The sequence below is a fragment of the Panicum virgatum genome, chromosome 9N, assembly GCF_016808335.1.
Source record: "Panicum virgatum strain AP13 chromosome 9N, P.virgatum_v5, whole genome shotgun sequence".
NCBI lineage: Eukaryota > Viridiplantae > Streptophyta > Magnoliopsida > Poales > Poaceae > Panicum > Panicum virgatum.
The window spans coordinates 82592241-82613389 of record NC_053153.1 but is presented as its reverse complement, the minus strand read 5'-3'; the positions used below and the strand labels follow the sequence as shown (position 1 = coordinate 82613389).

At 45.7% G+C, this 21149-nt stretch overlaps 1 protein-coding gene across 2 annotated transcripts; it reads left to right on the top strand.

Moving 5' to 3' along the window:
- The first annotated feature begins 11785 nt into the window (after positions 1 to 11785).
- On the top strand, positions 11786 to 20041 carry LOC120691263 (myosin-2 heavy chain-like). Of its 2 annotated transcripts, none has more exons than XM_039974302.1 (9): positions 11786 to 12249; positions 12914 to 13111; positions 13252 to 13374; positions 13585 to 13622; positions 13726 to 13900; positions 14763 to 17954; positions 18028 to 18137; positions 18916 to 19159; positions 19350 to 19951. In XM_039974302.1, exons 1-8 carry the CDS (start codon positions 11908 to 11910, stop codon positions 19109 to 19111), a joined length of 4374 nt encoding a protein of 1457 aa, XP_039830236.1. In that variant the 5' UTR covers positions 11786 to 11907; the 3' UTR covers positions 19112 to 19159; positions 19350 to 19951. The 2 variants fall into 2 exon arrangements, with proteins under 2 accessions (XP_039830236.1, XP_039830235.1); XM_039974301.1 differs by lacking the exon at positions 19350 to 19951 and adding an exon at positions 20023 to 20041 and having other exon boundaries at positions 12014 to 12249.
- The last annotated feature ends 1108 nt before the right edge of the window (positions 20042 to 21149 follow it).

Genomic DNA, 21149 nt, shown 5'->3' with positions numbered 1-21149 from the left:
CATTGCTGCAGTGCGCGGAACTCATCCGCCTTGCGCTTCATGGTGGCTGAGGGGATATGATAGCAGCGGAACTCCTTCACAAATTCTTTTCAAGTGATGGTGGAGGCATCTTCGGCAGCGGCACAGTAATTCTCCCACCAGGCTAAGGCAGTCCCAGTGAGTTGGTGGGCTGCCAGGAGAACTTTGTCTCGATCTTGACATTAGAACGGCTCGAGCTTCCTCTGGATCACACACAGCCAGTCGTCTGCATCCAAGGGGTTGCTGGATCCGGCAAAGGTGGGCGGCTTGGTCCTCAGAAAAGCTGTCAGGTTGTCATTCATGGTTTGCTCTCGTGGCCGCTTGTTGACGAGGGCATTGGCCAGTGTTTCCAGTATGAGGGTCTGGTTGTGTATTATCTGTGCCAGGTCCCCGAGGGGTGGTGGTGGTGGTAGTGGCACTTATCCTTGATTTTCACCTCTGTTCTGGCTCACTTCCTGTTCTTCCTGAGGAGGGTTATGTCCATTAGGCTGTACTCCTGCATCAGCGGCCGCAGAGGTCCGGTTGCGGGAGGCCCTCGTACCGCTTCAGGAAGCCATCTGTAGATTGAGTAGAGTTTTGTGAGATTGGGATTAGGATTAAGTGATGTTTAAGTTGTTTAATTCATATTTTTGAAAAGGCAGAATTCACCTTCCGCCAAAAAGCACACAGTCATACAAATAAGCAAACAATAAGCACACACAACTTTATTACTGCAAGGGAGGGTACAACACGAGGCAACACTAAAATGCGTACTACACGTCTGGGTATCGGTTCACACTTAAGGGTACAAGTTAAGCCAAAGGGGCTGGGAGGGTATAACACTAGGGTGGCGTCGGGTGTTCTACTCGCGGGGCGAGCCTCATTCCGGGGCGGAGTGTACGAGTAGTCTTTGCTCGCCATACTCTAGGTTTCCATTTTCCAAGGGTTGCACAGCAGCTTCTCTTTCAACGGCGGCAGTAGACCCTTCAGGGTTCTCTGGTGGAGTTTGTGGGGTTCTCAAGAGTGGTCCCCATCCTATGAAGGGCGTCCCGAGTAGAACATGGTCTTCCCCAATGGTCGGGACTGGCGTTCCACTTCTGGTCCATTCTTGCATACGCCGGTCCCGGTCCCGGGCCTGCCTGAGGCTCTCCTGGGCGACCACTTCGCTTCTGACCGTGGCTGCGGCTCTTGCCTCGGCTTGGGCTGCCCGGATCTATTGCAGTCTTACCACAAGCTCTGCTTGCTCGGCTCGATGGGTCTGCTCCCTCAGGATGCTGGCTTGCTCGTCAAAGAGCTGATCCAAGGAGGCTAGGTAAGTAGCCACTTGGTACAGGGAGTCTTCTTCGTGGCGGCGCCGTTCTAGGCTTCTCATACGAGCTTCCCAAACTTGAGTTCTGATGGCCGGAGGGAAGAACCTCATTGGTGTGGGGGCTAGGCGTCTTTCAAAAATCCGGCATAGATAACGGAGCACCTTTTTGATAGCCAAGGGATAGGTGTCTTGGTGCCTAAACCCTGTGGCGGTCACTCGCCATGGCTGGATGTCGGGGTAGCGGTCACTTCTGGCGATGACCAGGATCACCCTGCAGCGGAGGGTACCATGGTGCTCGTACTCTCTGTTGTAGTACCTTGGGCGTTCCGTAACGCCAAGGTTTTCCAGGGCATTGATCAAGAGGCTGGGGAAGCCAGGTGCAGCTTGGCAATTGCCCTGGGTCCATCCTTCCTCAGCCATCTGAAAACAAAGCTAGGGTGAACAAATTTTGCACAAGTATTTGGATACAAAGGGGACAGATGGTACTTATTATTGCAATATGGAGGGGTACAGTTTCCATGGATACATGATTATTAGGATAGGGGTTCTAGCTTGGAGTGCTACTCCTATCATGGGGACTCTTCCTCGATCTGGATAGGGCGCTTCTTTAATGGAAGACACTGCTCCATCACATTATCTTCGGTCTGAGTACCTCTATCCCAATGGGTTTGTTCGGGTTCTTCTTCTATCCACCCTTCTACTCCTCTGTGAGCCTCGTATTCTTGCCATTGGGCTTGGAGAGTGGCTAGGGAATACTCGGCTCGCATGGCTCTGGTCCGTTGTTCCTCCATTTCTTGGGTTGCCTTTTCTGCCCTGTGGATTTGGTGCTTCAGTTGTGCCACCTGTTCACGGTAGAGTTCATCCAGGCCGGTGAGGTAGATGGATAGGTGGGAGACTGTATCTTCTAAGTCTTCTTCTTTTCTTCCAAGTCCCCTCATTCGGAATCCATGAGCGTCCTTTTTCTCCAGTAGGCGGGAAAAATCCCATAGAAGTCCGCTGAAGATGATGCTTGTAGATCACACGCAGACGTCGCAGGGCTTTTCGGTAGGTGTCTGGGAAGCGAAAGCCAGTGGTGGAGATGAACCAGGGGTCCACGTTAGGGTAGCGGGTGCTCTTTCCCACAAAAATCATCATGTCGCACCGAAGAGTGCCCCTGGAGTCGTACTCCCGGTAAACGTACTCTGGTGGGTCCACCACTCCGATGCGTTCCAGGCTGAGTATCAATAACTTAGGAAGGCCAGCCTTTGCATGGGCGATTCTGCCACTCCATCCATTGTCAGCCATCTGGAACAGAGCAAGAGTCAATGGTGAGTGTATGAGTGGATAAAGGATTAAGCAAAGAAAGTCCTAATGTGGAAAGGCTCGAAAAAGGGGTCTAGATCCTAGGATCACGTTCTACGGCCAACCTACGGCTCTGATAAGAGAAGACTTAAAAGTGATACAATATCAGTCCCAGGAGGCTGATAACACTTTTATTACATCAGATGGTACATCACCGTACAACTCTACGCGGGGTAGTGAAGTGCCACTGTCGCGAGGATAACAACTAACACACACACACAACGATATTAACTACGAAGAGGGGGTCATCAGAGTCTTGCGCCATACGGAACTTCCTTCGGGTGACCCTATCCACAGGCAAGGTTGGGTGCAGGACGGACTCCTACTCAACGTCTTCGAGAACAAAGTCGGGATCTTCCTCTGTAAAAATTAAGAATGGGGTGAGTACAAACATACTCAGCAAGTCCAACCACACCCACGGAGGCGGTATAAATATAATATAATGCACAAGATAAATCAAGGATAAGGGTAGGGTTTAATTTGCGGAAAGCTAATTTTTATGCAGAGGTTTATTTGAAAGAAAGGGGTTTTCAAAGCCATTATCTTGCACTGAGTAGCACGTAGGGTTGATCCACACAGGATCCCAGTTTTAAGTTGCTACCGGACTCCTCATCCGCCGTAGCACACGGCACAGCTGTCGGACACTTTTCCAAAACAACTCATGCCAACCCATCCAATCCCAGAAGAAACACTAGTTATGTGACCACACCGTAACTCGCCCAGTACCGTGGGCACGACTATTAGAATAGATTCTTAACTCTGCATAGGTGTGCAACTTTACCCACAAGCAGGGTACCGCAACTCGATCACCTTAGTGTCGACGCAGATCCCAACAAAGCCATTACCCACCCTAGCTAGACTTGACTAGCCATCACGGGATCCACCAAGGGGTCATTGACCTATCACAGAGGTTTTAACCGGGGCATAAGTCACACAGAGCTAATACCTTCTCCTTGATCACCCGTTGCTCTCAGCTCTCCTGATGGCTATTAGACTAACTAGTGGGGTTTATGCTAAGCCGTTGCCCATACAACGGTTGAGTGGTTTGCACGATAGTGGAGTTAGGTGAGATGACACACCAACTCGGTCTTTAATTGTGACAAGATGAATATCTCCCTTCCTTGCTCAACCACACAGGAACGAGCACACCATTTGGCAATTCAAACAGAAGTATCATCCATCCTATCTAAACTTATCTTTCGAAAATTGCACGTTTTCCCATCCCACACACACTCACGCATTTTCTTTATAAAACAAGTTGTACCATGTATAAGTTTCTAAGCGTTCTAGCAGCAATTAACGTCCAAACAAATCACATTCAGACATTAATCTAGGTGGTCAAGGAATATTTATAACAAATCAAGGGGTGGCTATCCAACCATGTTTTCAGCAGGCAGAACATATGCAATTTTATAAAACAGGCTAATAGGTTGTGTTTATAAAAACTAGGACAAATATGCATCAAAGAGCGGGATTGAACTTGCCATTCTCAAAGTCGAGCTCCTGCTCGCGGTACTCGTTCTCGGGCTCCGGCTCGCAGTACTGCTCTGCGTACTCCGGCTCGCGGTACTGTCCACCAAACTCCTGGGCGTTCTCCTCCTCGGTCACTCCGTCGGCTACGAGCGAGAACGGCACAATGGCACACAAACAAGCACAACATATAAAAATAAAATGAGTTCGGAAGGAAAGGAAATAAAATAGGAGTAATAGATAGTATGTGATTTTAGAAGAAAAATTTAGGAAAAAGAATTAATTGAATTGGAGCTTGGGTGGGTGAAATACGAGAAGTGTAATATAGGGTGTGGTGATTAAATAAAATGGATCAGCTCCAATCACGGGCATGGTTTGTACGTGATGGGCTGAGCATGTGTTATCTGTACTTGGGCTTTTAGATGTGATTAACACCTTAGCCCAAGAAGAAAGGAACAGAAAGGGCACGGCATACAGGGGCTTCATGCTCCCTGCGTTGGCCACCATGGGAGGTACGTGAAGCTTCTGCAGCTTGCCAAACGGCAGCACAGCCATCGTAAAAAGAAATTGAGATCATGGGGAGAAAGAGGAGGCCGAGGGGGTTCCGGTTTGGCAGTTTCGAGCATGGGAGGCGCAAGTCGGCTCCGGCCGCGTGGCAGCCATGGTTGTTTCCTGAGCTTCGTTGAGCTCGGCTCAGGAGAGGAGGCTATGATGGGGATGTGTGGAGTTGATGAGAGAAGCTGCCATGGGTCTCACCTTCACCGGGAACAGTTCGAACGAGGGGACGACTCTCGGTTCTTGTGAGCGATGGATTAGCTAGTGGAGCGGGAAGGCTTAGCGAGCACTGGATGGCGCGGCGGGGAAGAGAACTCGACATCGCCTTTTATAGGCCGGGGATGGGGATGCAGCTGGGCATGTGCGGCCGAACGCGGCGCTGTGCTTGATGGCGCTGCAGCTACGCGTGCGCGGAGCTGGTTGGCGTGGAGCGGCACGCTGGTGGCCGGCAGCGGGATGCGCGGCGGTCTGCGGCGAGGTGACGGGTGCGGCAGGGCGAACTGTGGCGAGGTGACGGGTGCGGCAGAGGGAACTGTGGCGAGGTGACGGGTGCAGTAGAGCGAACTGTGGCGCGCGTGGTCGCGAGTGACGGGTAGGTGAGGCCAAGAAGTAAAAGACGCCGGCGACGCTATTCCAAGTGTGCATGTGCATGCTGCCGCTGTGTCTCAGTGTCCTCAAGAGCAAGTGGTGCAAAGTTTGGTCCGTGAAGCTCGCATCCATGCAAGTGGCTGCATGCGCATGCTTAAGTGTGCTGCTGCATGTGTGGATGGGGTACGTGTGAGCTCACTTGATGAAGAGAGAAATAGAGATTAGGAGATAAAGGGATGCTGATTGGTTCAAGTGTGTGTGAGAGACAATGATGATTAAGTTTGAGGAAGATTAGGCGCACAAGGAGTTGAGCTCAAGAAAGAGTTTATGCAATTAGATTTAAAAAAGTCTTGAATTCGAATGATTTTTTAATATGAATTTTCGGGCTGTTACAATTATACTGACCCAATCAAATCTAAAACAGTCTAAACGACGGACTCGTATGAGGTTGCAAACGGTATTTTGAGAAGGCTCGAGCCACCTCTTATATATTGGTACAAGTGCTTCACTATAGACTTGCCCTCCTTTAGAATCCAAACATGGTACATCAGAAATCTTCTTTAGTTCCTCAGCTCGAGTGGCAACCACAAATTTAGTTCCACCACGCAACATAGGATCTTTATGTATACCAATTCTAATATCTGCAACAAGTATATATACTTTATAAATGAACAGCAACAATAAAATAATTAATGATATTATTAAAATAACTTTTTAGTGCTGATGATTTCCATATGTCTTTGCAGTATTGCTTCACGAGATCAAACTGCAGTCAGATGCCGCCAAACATCCTAAATGCATATACATCTTATATGCATATACATAAATATTACATATACATATTGTATGAATAAAATAATAGACAACTAAATAATTAATATTTGTAAATAAAATACTTATGCATATCCTTATCAACAAGAAATTTGGTAGCCACGATAATATGATTATAGAGGTTGTAGCGAAAATGGCCTCTCATGCCATATTTCAATATAATGTTTTGGTGATTGATATAGACAACACAACACTTGGACTAATATGATTGTTAAGATGACCATTCTCAGGCTTTTAGGTTCAAGTGATGACAAAGAGAAGATAGGCGTAGCTAGGCCCGAAGGGGCCACCCCTACGGGGGTTCCGGTCCAAAGGATTCGAAGATTGAAGAGACTGTGAAGAAACCAAGTCAAAACAATCAAGACAGAGATATTTTAGTATCACCGGTTGAACTGACGCAAAGAAAATTACATACGTCGGTGCATTGACTTGGAGCACGTCTGGGAGTTTTGGTAACACCAGTTGAACCGACGCCAGAAAAGTTGAATACGTCGGTGCAATGAACTCAGCAGCTGAGGCAAAATCTATACACCGGATGAACCGACGCTAGATATTGGTGAACGTCGGTGCAGTTGTCCAGAGAGTTAGTTTTTCAGCAACTACACTCATCGGTTAAACCGACGCTGCATCGGTTGATTACGTCGGTCGATTGAGATAGTTGTTGAAGTATAACGGCTAGTTGGAAAATGCACTCACCGGTTAAACCGGTGATGACAAAAACGGGAGCATCGGTTTAACCGGTGATAGCGCTTTTTGTCAGCTTTTTTCCAATGGCTAGTTTGGGGTGTGTGGGCTATATATATGCCACCCCACGGCTCATTTGAGAGTGCTGGTGACCAAGGAAGTATACAAGAGCCAAAGATCATCTCCAACCACCTTAGAGCTTCATTGTACATCATATAGGCTTAAGCACACTTGTGAGAGTGCTTAGTGCTTGTAATAGGGATTAGTTCTTGCGAGAGCTCCCTTGAGAGAAGTCTTGCTGCGGCAAGCAATACTTGTGATCCGTCGTGTGACCCTCCGACTTGGTGTGGAGTGGCAACGACACTTTGTGCGGGGGAAGAGGAGACCCCCTCCTTGGTGGAGAAGCTCCGTAGTAGATTTCGGCTGGGTGACCGAGAGAGACGGTGGCGGTGCACGAGACTCGGTGTCTTGTGGGCACTTGCCTTTGCTTGCCGGCATCGCCTTGGTGGCGTAGTGCAAGACGGTGATCGGAAGAGCCTCGGTGTCCCGTGGACGTAGGCGTTTGTGCCGAACCACGTTACATAACCGTGTCTACTCGGGAGTTTGCATCCCTCTTGCACTTACCTCTTTACTTACCATATTACGTTTTCGCATTTACTTTATCTTGCGTGCATTTACTTTTCTAGTTAGTTTGTTTAAGATTGGCTATATGTTGCGAGTATTTTGGGTAAGTAGAGAGTAGCAAAGATAAACCTTAGTCATAACTAGCATGTATAGGACGTGGATTGAGCACTAGGTTAAAAAGCGATTAGCGACCCTATTCACCCCCTCCCCCTCTAGGGTCGGACACCCCGGTGATCCTTACAGAGGTCGGCTTCGACGAATAGCTTAGGATCTCGTTGTCACAGTGTGACCCAAAAAGAATGAATGCTAGGACACGACGAGATTGATGAATAGTAATTAATTAACATATAAGTTAAATAAACAAAATATAAAATTAAATAAATTCTAGGACACGACGAGATTGATGAATAGTAATTAATTAACATATAAGTTGAATAAACAAAAATATGAAATTAAATGCAAAAGGCAAATAACTAACTTGGTGTCCTTCAAACACAATTCCATCGTTCCGTATGGATGAAACAATTCCCAAGGCATAAACCATGTGAACTTCTGCTACTAAACCATGTAATCCTCCAAGGTCTACCTATATGTTGATTGTCCATGTCTATGCGTATCAGTGTATGTCAGTATCTGCATGATCCTTCCATGGCTTGTTCCAGGACGATGGATGGGGGTTATGCAGCTTGTTCCAGGACGATGGATGGGGGTTATGCAGGAAGCAAGCTCACTGTTGTAGACGCGGATGATGTAGATGAGCTTCTCCTTGGGGCCCATCTTTATGGCCTCCAACGGCGTCGTGTACCCGGGCCCCTTCACGACTTGACAGCACTCCCCATCGACGACACATCGAGCCATCTCTTCACCCCATGTGTTCTCAGATCGTGCACCAACCACCCTGCAGAAAACAAAACGAATGCAGATTTCCCCATCAGCCCTACTGGATCAGGATTGCGGCCACCGGAGCGTCGAAGATGAGGAAGATGGAGAAGAAAAGCTGCTCACTCACTCACTCACCCAGCCAGACATTGAGGTTGGAGTTGGAGCAATTTGTCCACTAGCGATGGAGAAGAGTAGGCATCGATCTGGCTTGCTTGATGTAGGCGGGCGAGGCAATCAATAAAAAAGAAAGGCGGACAACGAATGCAAGCGTGATTGATGACCAGAATGATCGTGGAGGAGGAAGGATGCAAGATTTAAATTGGCAATGTCGGGCAGGTATGGTTAAACATGAGAGATCGCGTCAAGCAATTGGAAAAGTAATCGGTCCATGAATAGAAAGTTAACCAATGCACAAGGTAATAACCGCACAAAAGAAGGACAACCAGCTTACAACAAAAAGGAAAGGAAAGGAGAGATTTTAGGATGCCTCACCAAAAATTATGATCTGGTATCTATACAGTGGAAAGTAATAAGTGGGTATAATGGCGGATAGACTAAAGTGTTTGGTGTAAAAAGTATTAGGATTTTGGTGGAAACATTTTCCTTCTATCCAAAAATGGGACTCCACTCCCTTTCGTCAAACATTCCGAGCTGGGAAGTGGGACCTCCGTGAGAGGTAAGGTGGAACTAACTTTGATGAGAATTGTTTTTAATTGTTTCAACTTTTATAGTATAGATTGATAACTGAATTGAAAAGGTGGAAAAGTGGGAATTACATTTTGATCAACATATTCATTAAAATATTTGAAAATATTATTCTATTGGACCATCTAACCTAAAGTCCTAGATTCGTGCCAATGAGAGGAGGTGTACCTGTCTTTGAAGCCGAATGGCGAAAGTGGCGACGGCTAGCGGCAGTGGCGGATTCTTCCGAGTCCCGTGCGCCATTTCTCCATGGGTGAGGGGGCGTAAGTCGCGAAGTCAACAGGAGTCAACAAGCAGCCCGCTTCTATGGCAAATCTATTTATCGCACGAGTGGGTGGGAGGCGCCGCATCGCACAAGGGATGTCCGTCCCTGCAGGTGGGTCCACGATCACTGTTTATCTTCCTCCTTCAACTCGTGATGGTTATAGCCTTAGAGGAGAGGGGAGAGGGAGGGGGTGGTGTGGCCATCGGCGAGGGGTGGTAGGAGGGCGGAGCGCCCTCGCTGGTAGTAGGGGTGCTCGAGGCGGCGGAGCCTAAAGGGATCCGGTTGTCGGGGCTTCCATGATCGGCGGCCCTAGAGGAGGGGCCATGGGCGGCGCCGGCCCCGCGGTGGTCGCGAGTTGACCGGTGGAGGGCAAAGTGTCGCGGGGTGCTGCCAGGCGGACGGGGCTGGACATCCGGTGGGCAGTGGCCGGCGGCATGGGTGAGGAAATGGCGGCGGCGGTAGATGGGCGGCGCGGTGGCGAGCTTGGTTAGCATCAGCGGCTGTGGAGGGCGGCGGCGGAGGCGCCGGAACGGCACCGGAGCCGGAGAAGGTGGGGGTGCCCGCCCGCTTCTGCTTCGTGAGCATATGAAATCGCAGAATGCGATAAATTGAAGCCCTCCCCTGCTTCTACCCGTCCCCACCCGCAATTCCATTATATCCAACCCACTCAGACCCGCAAATGCCTATCCCACCCACCCAAACAAGCCTCATCTTAATACCCAACCCAAAATATGCATTTCGACCCGCCTCATCTTTCCCTTCTTTTCATTTGTCTAGTCGAGTAACGCCATCACATGTTTCATAAGGAACGGCATTCTCCAGTTCCGCTACAGCGGAAAAATCCCCGCAGCGGGGACGACAAAGCCGTCCGGTATTCCCAGAGGGGAGTGAGGCGTCCGCTACCACTTCCTGAGACCAGCAGCCCCAACCACCCCAGGCTCAGAACCGCCTCCGCCCAGCCTTGGCTCAGCCGCCGCCTCCGCCCGGCCGCAGCCGAGATCGAGGAGCCGCAGGGGCGCCGCCGCCAGAGAGGAGCTGCCGCTCAGAGCTGTTGCTGTCATGTGGGGCCACTACTGATGTACCACACCGCCGCTAGTTCGCCCCGTCGACGAGGGAGGAGGAGGGAGGGGGAAGAGAAGGGAGGACGAGGTTGGATCCGCCGCGGAGCTTGCCTGCACGCCTGGATTCGGCCGGTGAGATCCGCTGCGGAGCTCTATGCCGCCACAAATCCACCGAACTAGAGAGAGAGAGAGTTTGAATGGGAGGGGAGAGGGACGTGTTTTGCAAGGAGTTCGTGGAGCAGAGCTATAAAAACAAAGTCGGATTTTGCTCTCCTAATCAGACTCTTAAGCTGGATTTGCCAAAGCTGGAGTGCTAGTAGTTCCCCAAATATCTATTTTACAGTCGTATCTGCTTGCTGTTTCTTTCCTCTTGTTTTTATGGGAGTTAAATTTCTGTAGCGGTGGCTCTAGTATGTATGCACTTTTCAGTTCTCTGCCTCAATTATAACGCTACAAAACGTTCTATGCTTTGTTCTAATGAACGGGAAAGTTCGCTCCCTCAATTACAACGCTACAGAACGTTCTATGCTTTGTTCTGTACACTGAGTGAACGAGCACAAAATTGGACTGTACATTTCGTATGCGAGCCGGAGTAGCCTTTCATCAATCGGAATCCTAACGGCAACCCAAACAAATCAATCGAAATCCTAATTAGAACCTAGACAAATCGACTGGAATCCTAATCAGATTCCGGACAATCAATGCCTCGTATGACCACAACATGGTCTGTACACACAGTGAACAAGCACAAAATTAGTGATATTACTTTGTTGATAATATTATATAAATTTATTATATTACATGTAGCAACGCATGAGTACTATGATGATGATGATGATAATAATAATAATAATAATAATAATAATAATAATAATAATAATAATAATAATAATAATAACATTGACCGTGTCAATATTGGACGTCTATTTTGACCGTGTTCCAATTATAATAATCACTTTTTCTTGCAAAGAGTTTTGGCGATATGGATGACAACCACCATCCTACTGGTTGGCTGATTTGATTGTGTGTACTAAGGACGTGTTTAGTTGTTTATATGTAAAAATTTTACAAATGATTCTTACTAATTTGAAGTACTAAATGAAGTTTATTTACTAAACTTTTTGCACAGATGAGTTATAAATCGCGAGACGAATCTAATGATAATAATTAATCAATGATTAATCTATAATTAGCGGATGGTTACTGTAGCATCGCTGTTGCAAATTATGGATTAAGTAGTCTCATTAGATTCGTCTCGCGATTTACAGCCCATTCATGCAAAAAGTTTTATAAATAGACTTCATTTAGTATTCCATGTATGTATCCAAACATTCGATGTGATTTTTTTTGTTTACGGGGTTTACGGGTTGTGATCTAAACAGAGCCTAATATAGCAAACTCATTTAGCAGCAAAGACTAGAGTACAGTAAGCATGCATCAATTAATAGGAGGAGGAGACTAGCAGTAGAATTGTAGAAAGAGAAAAAAAAACCGAAAAGGGGGCGCGAGCAAGCAGGTAGCTTGCAGGTGCGCGGTACAATAGAATTGTGCATCGCCGCACCCGACGACGACGACGGTGACGTGGTCGCCGATGGATGGCTTTGTGCTGTGCAAGTGGACAAGCGGAATCGCAAAGCACAAGGCCCGCCTCCTGTCCTGCCTGCCTGCTTGCCCACCGCCAGCTGCACTTCGGACCCAGGTGGTGTTGGGATCCCTGCTTTCTTTCCCCGCTTCCTGCACTGCGCCGCAATGATTTGCGCCGCCGGCGTGACCACCCAATCTCGGCCTTGCGCCTAGAGCTGCCGGAGGACGACTGCGGAGGAGCGACCGGCTACCTACAAGGGAGAGAGACGATGTTCAAGCTGCATCGCCACCGCTCCTCGGACCGCGCCGGCGAGCGCTACGACTTCAGATTCTCCAACTTCCGCGCCGTCCAGGTCCGTCTACCCCTGCCCTGCCCTCCCCCTCCCCTCCTATAGCTTAGCTTTGGGGATTCCATTCCGATTCCGTTCCTAGTGTGCCGCCGCCCAGTCCGATGCGAATATACATACTGACTCTAGTGCTCCTAGCCTGCATCGCTGACATACAAGATATATGGGATTGGCCTTACATCAACGTGGGAAGGCAAGATCCTCAATCTTACATATGCCATGTTACTTACTAGTACTTGCCAGCCTTGGGACGTACCTAGAACCAGCACCAAAGGAAAGAAATGGGGAGAGACCCTACTACTACTACCTACTTTACTCTACCTCATGCAATTCATTTCCATGTGATGCTTACGGCCAATTCTTGTGATACCATGCCATCCGTGTGCCGGCCTTCTTAATTTCCTTCGAAATTCGCCTTGTCATTTGTACGGTGTACTCTTGCACCTCTTAAATTTAAGCGCTTCTTCTTTCCCTCTGCCTCTCAGCGCACCCTGACTACGATAAAGGGGATGAAATACGGCACTGCTCAACCGCGGCTACTTGCTTTCATGCTTGAAATCTGCTTTTGTGTTTTTCTTGCATAACACGTCCGGTTTCATATGCATTTTCTACTATGTATGCGCTACACGTGCTCGCTGGTGTTAATCCCTTATCCATTTGGGCTCCACAGGTCCCTGCAGTATCAGACAGGCTCTTCCTTTCAATACTCTCGGTGGATTCTGGAAAAACAATTGCAAAGTCCAGTAAAGCAGCGTCTCGAAGTGGAATATGCCAATGGCCTGACACCATATTGGAACCAATATGGTTTTCCAAGGATGAAGTCTCTAGAGAGTATGAAGAGTGTCAATACAAGATTATTGTTTCCGTGGTATGGAATTCGTACAGATATTTTGCCACCTTACCTAGGCCTGGGCATCACGTTTCGTTTCAATCTCAATACCTACCTTCATCTGTACAGTCTTTCCTATTCCTGTTGCTGAGCTATGCCATGGTGCCATTATGTTGCAGGGGTCAACGAAATCTGGCATTCTTGGGGAGATTTTTCTAAACCTGTCTAATTTCTTGAATTTGGTGGATCCAACTGCTATCTCCCTGCCACTGAAGAGATGCAACTCTGGAACAGTTTTACAGGTGTGTTTGAGTTATTACATCTTTTGTTTTCCAAAGGCTATCTGGACGTTGCTTACATGATTTGGTGATCATAATGCTTGTATTATTTTCTACACCCGCTGCTTACGAACTACTGTTATATAAGTGCCTGTTTCATGCTTGCTACTTGGCACCGTATCACAACGGTATTGTAGTTGCTTATGTTGATGCCCCTTTTTTTCTCGCTTGCAGCTTAAGGTTCAATGTCTTGGCACAAAATCTAAGCTGAGGTAACCAAACTGATGCTTCAGTATTTCATTCTTGGCAAATTTTATTTTATTTTTTTTCTTCCTCGAAACCTTGAATCGTCAAATTCCTCATATTTCTATGTAGTGGTGTCAGATCATTGAGAGACATGTCTTCCCGTCTTGAGGACCGTAGTCCGACGCCAAGCAACGATGACATGGACAACAGATCAGATTGCTCTGATAGTATGTTCAACAGGGGCGTCCGTTCTTCATCAGAAAATCATCTAGGTGCAACTTATCAAGACGAAACTGGGAACAGGGTATGCTATTATTTCAAACAATTTGCTCTATCCCAAGATTTCCCGCTCCATCCTGATTTGTCATTAGACTGTTCTATGATGCCTTTGGAGATGACTATGAAAACACCTCTTTGGATCCTCGAATCGAAATAGAGATTGAGAGGGATCAATAATCCTGATTCTCGCCTTCCTTTTTCTTTCATTTCAAAAGTGCATAAAAATTATATTGCCAACAGAACACTAGGTGACATTGCTATGGGTTCAACCTTGTGTCTAGAACACCCCATTTTGATGTTTTCAATGGAAGACGCTGGATAGAAATTAAAGAACGAACCGGACCCCGGATGTTTTCCCCAAGCCCCTAACTGATGAAATCCTTTGCCCTTAGTAGTGATTACCCCGAAAATTTAAATTGCTTCAGTTATTGTCAGGTCCATATCACGTGTAAAAGTTACTACAAGTTCTTAACTCTACTCAATGGTTATTCATAAATCTAAAAATTACATATAGAATTCGCTAGTGATCAGCATACCACAAAATTCATAATGTGATACTATAAACTGCATGGGGTACAACAATGTGGAGATGACCCCATCCTCCACAAAAGGTTCCTCCATGGTTACACATGACCTGTATGTATGTATAAATGCTCATGATACTCCAATGTTGAATCTGGTGAACCTATCATCCTTACATCACCAATAAAAATCTTTCTTGAAGTAGTAAAGATATTTTTTTTTGCATGGAACTCATGCATGCTCCACAAATTTGGATATGGATTACAACTTCACCATCAATAATTAATAATTACTTTGGTTAGATGTCATGCTCCATCAGAGTATTATGTGTTCATGCCGATTACTTGTCATCCTTTTGTTTTCAGGAAACAAGTTTCTCAGCATCAGGGTCCCACCGGAGTTCTAATTCTGGAGATAGTACTGCAGATAGAACAAACTTCTCTCCTAGAGACAACTCTAACGGAGGACTTTATGTGGGAAGGCAGGATTCTGCTAGCTCCCATGCTAGTTATGTTAGTGCTGGCCGTGGTGATGATGGATTTAGATCCAACAATTCATCTTTCAGTTCTCGGGCTTCAGGTCCAACTGTGCTACAAGGGAGTACTCCAAAAACATTTGCTAACGGCCTTTCTCAGTTATCTATGGGGGCATCTGACTCATCTAAAGATGTTCTTGATGCTGCTGAAGAAACAATTGAGGAACTCCGTGATGAGGCAAAAATGTGGGAACGGCATTCTCGCAAGTTGAAGGCTGATCTAGAGTTGCTGAAGAAGGAATGTTCTGAAAAATCAAAGCAACAGGCTGAGCTAGCAGTTGAGCTTTGTGCTGCACAAGCTGAACGGGATTCCTATAGGCATGAAATTGAAGAATTAAAGTCATCCTTACAAGATGTAAACACACGACAAACAAATACAGGAATACCTAAGCGTACAGACTGGATGGACCTGCAGAAGGAACTTGAAGAGGAGGTGAAGTATCTGAAGGAATCAAATGCAGACTTAACCATACAAGTAAACAAGACTCAGGAGGCGAATATTGAGCTTCTTTCTATTCTTCAGGAACTTGAGGAGACCATAGAAGAACAGAGAGTAGAAATATCTAAGATTTCAAAGGTCAAGCAGACTGCTGATCCTCAAAATGGGTTGTTAGTCAAAGGAGACACGGAGTGGGCTAGGAAACTATCAATGAAAGAGGATGAAATCAAAATGCTCAGGGAGAAACTGGATCGTGCTCTCAATGTTGGAAATGCAGGTGGGGCAGGTTCCAATACCATTTATCTGGAATTGGAGAAAGAAAATGAAATTTTAAGGGCTAAAATACAAGAGCTTGAGAAAGACTGTTCTGAACTAACAGATGAAAATTTGGAGCTTATATATAAGCTGAAAGATAATGGGGTGACAAAGGGGCAGGTTCCTCATATTTCAAACAGCAACGAGCTGCAATTTGAGAAGCTTACATCGCGGATACATCAACTGGAGGAGGAACTTAGGAACAAGGAAATATTAAGAGATGGCAGCTTTTCTGAGGCATCAATGTCTAATGTAGACGAGTTACAGAGAAAATGTGCTGACCTTGAGCTGAAGCTGCTAAAATTTAGGTCTCAAACCTGTGAACTAGAAGAGAAGTTCCAAAAAAGCCAGGATGATTTGGAACAAAGAAATATCGAGTTATCTGAGCTGAGAATGAAGATGAACGGTTTCCATTCAACAGAACCGGAAGTTAGCGAATCTGGTGGTACAGGGAAGTACCAATCTAGAACAGCAGATCTAGAGGATACTGAATCTGAGACAGATATGCTGAAGGTGAGGTTTGAACTGCAACTACAGGAAAATGATAACCTGAGGCGTTCCAAGGTTGAAATGGAAAATTTCATTTCTGAAATTCAGGCAGAGAAGAGTCAGCTTGAGCAACGCCTGTCCGCATCACTTAAAGAAAGCAGCATCACTTCAAAATGCTTGGATGAAGTGCGGCAAGATATCATTGTGCTTTCCAGAAGCATAGATTCCCATGTTTCAGCTAATAAGGTTCTTGAGAGGAAGATAATTGAGCTAGAGAGCTGCAAAGCTGAACTAGAGTTGCATATATCGGAGCTGGAACAGGAAAACATAGAGCTGTCGGAACGGATATCTGGATTGGAAGCACAATTGACTTACCTGACGAACGAGAAGGAGTCAAGTGAGCTGCAGATGCATGACTCTAGATCTCTTATCGCTAATCTCAAAGATAAAGTAGAGCGGCAGCAATCAGAGATGGAAAATCAGAGGCTCGAATTTAAGCAGAAACAACAAGAATCTCAAACAAGATTGTCAGAAGCACAGGATGATTCTGAAGTTCTGAGAAGATCTAATTCTAAACTACAATCTACGGTTGAGAGTCTTATTGAGGAGTGCAGTTCTCTTCAGAATCTAATTGCTGATCTGAAGAAGCAGAAGTTGGAATTGCACGGTCATCTTACGCAAAAAGAGCAGGAACTGGATGAGTCGAAAAAAAGGAACTTTGATTTTAGCAAAACAGTGGAATTCCTTGAGGCAAAGCTTTCTTCACTACAGAAGGACATTTCTTCTAAAGAGCAATCTTTATTGTCAGAACTGGAGAGTATATTCCAGGAGCACATGGAACAAGAAGAAAGAATTAATCGTGCGCATTTCATGCTAAATAAGATAGAGAATGAAAAGACTCTTGAAGTAGAGAATCTTGAGAGGGAGGTCATCAGCCTCACTGCACAGGTCTCCTCCACACACGAGGAGCGAGAAAATGCCACACTGGATGCTATCCGAGAGGTATCTGTCCTGCGAGCAGACAAGGCTAAACTTGAGGCCAGTCTCCAAGATGTCAGTGCGCAATTGAGGCATTATGAGTCTCAATTGGAAGACCTTCGCAAGGAGTCTAAAAATAAAATTAAAGGGTTAGTTGATTCCCTTAATGCTTCCAAACAGAGTGAGGAAATGTTGACAGCAGATGCTGAACATATGAAAAAGCTGATGGAAGCTGCTAAATCCAACGAAGATATGTTAAGGAAAGCGTCTAATGAACTAGAACTGAAGCTTAAATCCAGTGATTACGAGAAACAGCAAATGCTCGAAGAAATATCTGGTCTGAATCTGCAGGTTCAGAAGATAATGAATCTTCAAGATGAGGTTTTGAAACTTCATAGTTCTCTTGATGAGGCTAAGTTCCAAAAAGGAAAACTGGAGGAGCTTCTGCGTTCGGTGACTGAGGAATGTGAAGAACTAAAAGCACAGAAGGCTATGCTAACAGATAAGATTTCCAACATGCAGGAGACTTTAAAAAATGGTGAAGAAGAAAGACGAAGCAGAATAGCTATGCAGGCAAAGCTCGTGAGGTTGGAGAGTGATCTATCGGCATCAGAAGCATCACATGTACATGAAGCAGAATTAAAGAACGAGCTTAGTAGGATCAAGAGATCAAATAGCGAGTACCAGAGGAAGTTACAATCTCTCGAGCAGGAAAATGAGGATCTCACCAGAAGAGTTCAAGTTATGGAAAAAGGGTTCGAGCAAATGCCCCACATTAAGGAAGAGAACCTTGGAAATCAGGTTAGCCATATAAAGTACTTTGATGATTAAACAATTCCACCGTATTGATGTTCCTATCTGCTTGTACCTCTAGGAGACTGGAGGAGATGATCAGACAGCCATTCAGTCAAAAATTCAGGTGCTGGAAACTAAGCTTGCAGAGGCATTGGAGGAAAATAAGCTGTACAGAGCTCAACAAAAGAGGTACACCTTGCATTCCAAGCTTAAATGTGTCCTTTGCTATGTTCACTATACATAGAGTGATAGAATTGGTGTTAATAGCTATTCTGTTCTCTTCTGTTATGACTAGTAACTAATTCCTCAATCCAGAAGACTATAATGAACCGAAGCATCGTAACTACATGTCCAGATAGTGCCTTTTTGTGTGGATTTTGATTTTCCATTTAACCTTAAAATTAAGAGCCTTTTAGTGGTCCATCAAGAGTTACCACAAATTATAGCATTGGAGGTACCAAATTTAAGCTATAATTTTGATACCTCGTAGTATTTCTTGATGGACCATAAAAAGGGTCTAAAATAAAATAAAATTTGACGACCTTGCAATACACTGATAGAGTGTATATGAAAGATAATCTCACTAAGATGGCTCTTTACTGGCAGACCACTGCCTACCCAGTTTTTCTTATGGCAAATCCTAGGCAGATGCTAATATTTTGTCTCTGATGTAAGATTGTGTGATCTATTGTGCTTGGCCATATGTTTGTGTAATCTATTGTGCATTGCCTTGTGACTTGGCAGTAATTCTACATATCACATGGAAATGCTTGAATGGGCTTAGTGTCACACATTGCTAGCTAACAGAAATCTTGAAGTCGGTTACTGCTATTGTGCAATAATTTATTTACCTTTTTAGTTTGGGATATTACCCAAAGCACTGAACATGGAGAATCAGTCTTATAGTTTTCTGCCAGCCTTAAACTAAGAAGATGACAATTTCTTTTCCTTTTTCTCTTATGTACAGTCTGATGCCTGAGGGGCAATCTGCTGGTGGAGATGGCAAGGAGGGTAACACGGATAGGGTTTTGCAACTGGAAGGAGAGCTGAGAGATATGAAGGAACGGCTACTCAACATGAGCTTGCAGTATGCAGAAGTAGAGGCTCAGAGGGAACGCTTAGTGATGGAGCTTAAAGCTGTGAAGAAAGGGCGATGGTTTTAGCATAATGGGGAACTATGGCCTGCCATAACCTTGAGACTGACAACACAGGTACTGCGTTTAATTACCATTGTCTGTGTCCAACTATGAGTGATATTTGGATTATCCCCCAGCATTTCTGGCGGAACTGTTTAAAACTTGCCATCAAAAGGATTACATTGTCAACTTTTTGGTGCTCAGTGCTCACTCGGACACCTCTTTTCATCAACTGCTTAGTCTTAAAATGTGTCTGATTCCACAGATGAGCACCATCAAGCCTGTTGCCCGTGCAGAGTAAGAATGCGACATTTCTGTCAGATTATTGTCATGTGAGAGTGGACAGGCAAGTGCAGAGCCAAATGCTATGTGCACTGGACTTGGTAGCTGGTGCTGGAGGAGGATGCGCACCAAGACGGTAAAGGTCTGTCCGTCTGTGCGATGCGGTGAACTGTGAAGCTTGTGACTACCCCCATCCCTTGAGGATGCGGCCGCCCCTACACTATGATATGATGATCCCATTTTAACCTATTGATATTTATTTGTAATGGCATGCCCCTTTTTATCTGGTATATATACACCAGCTGACTGGAGGTGGTGGCCTTCAATTGTTGATATGGTTACTCGGTTGACCCTCCTTCAGTTTTACTAGTACATGATTATTAAGCCAACCTTAATTGTTAATAAATGTAGTTAGTTTTTTCTTGGTCAGACCATTGTAGGACTAGTACATACAGTCATTATATTACACTCTTATCACACATTCAGCTGTGCTAGTTTGAGTGTACAACAATATTGTTCCTGCAAGGCAGCTGTAAGTTTTTACAGCGAGTTATGAAAATGGATAATGTTTAAGTTTGCCGTTAAGTACGACCTTTTGTACTTTAAATGTTTATTTATATCCCTCCCAGGGTATAAAGTATATATATTTGTCCCAGGAGGAGAGGTACGGTAATCTCAGTTGCATTTCAGAAGTTATTGTGAAGCAGGCATGTGTTGACATGTCCAAGGCTGCTGCTGCTGCTGCTGCATGATTACGCCCATCTCCATGTAGCCTCTGCCCTGCAAAAGATATACTGGTATGTAAGATGCCTTGGGAATGGCCTGGGACTTGTTTTATTCCCCAGGACAGATGATGCATGGGCAATCGATCGCGGTGCTAGCTTGTTATCGGGTGCTCTAGCCTAAAGGGGTGGGGTGAATTAGGCGCGTTAAAAACTTAGACTTATGGCTCTAACTAGTTTGTACAAAATTTAAACTAAAACAAGCTATCGAGATGTGCAACTATGGTTGTTTTAGTGTGAAATCTTTACCCCAAAAGAGTTTAGCAACCTATAGTCTTTCCTGTCAAGAGACCAATCTATGAAAGTAAAGACATACAAATTGCTAGTAAGAAATACGGAAGCTTAATGAGCGGGATAGGAGATAGTAAACTCTTGACGCGGGTGTTTATCCCGTGGTTCGATTAGCCATAAAGGCACACCTACATACACGTTGTTGTAGCACTCACTAAGAGTATTGCTACTCGGCCACCAAGTCTCTTCCGTGAACACAATCACGGTCACCTTGGCCCCGAGTTCCACTAAGGAGCTTCTCCACAAAGGATGGGGGTCTCCACGTCCCCCGCACAAAGTATTGTCGCCGCTCCACACCAAGTCGGAGGGTCGATGACGTTGCCGGCGAGCTTCACAGCTCCAAGGGGCCGGCGCACCAAGCTCTTCTTTTGGTTCAGTTAAGAACCACAGCACAAAGGCTCTAGGCCTTGCAAACTCACTCACTAAGAGCTATCCTTTACACAACACTCTCAAAATGTGCTAAGGGCTAAGGATATGATCACTATGCTTTTTGTATGGCTTGGAGGTGTTCTTGAGTATGTGTGGAAAGTCCAGTAACTCCAGCAAGCTTCAAATGGCCGGGGGATGTCATATATATAGGCCACCAAGTCTTGTAGCCGTTGCTCCAACGGTCAGCAGAAATTTGCGTATCATCGGATGAACCGATGCCTCTGCCTGGGGTAGCGTCGGTTCATCCGGTCACTCTTAGACCCGAAGTAGCCGTTGAGCTT

Coding starts and splice junctions, on each gene's coding strand:
- LOC120691263 (XM_039974302.1), top strand. CDS start 11,908: ATGGCTTTGTGCTGTGCAAGTGGACAAGCGGAATCGCAAAGCACAAGG. Junction 13,901..14,762: donor AAGACGAAACTGGGAACAGG/GTATGCTATTAT, acceptor TTTTGTTTTCAG/GAAACAAGTTTCTCAGCATC. Junction 18,138..18,915: donor TACAGAGCTCAACAAAAGAG/GTACACCTTGCA, acceptor TCTTATGTACAG/TCTGATGCCTGAGGGGCAAT.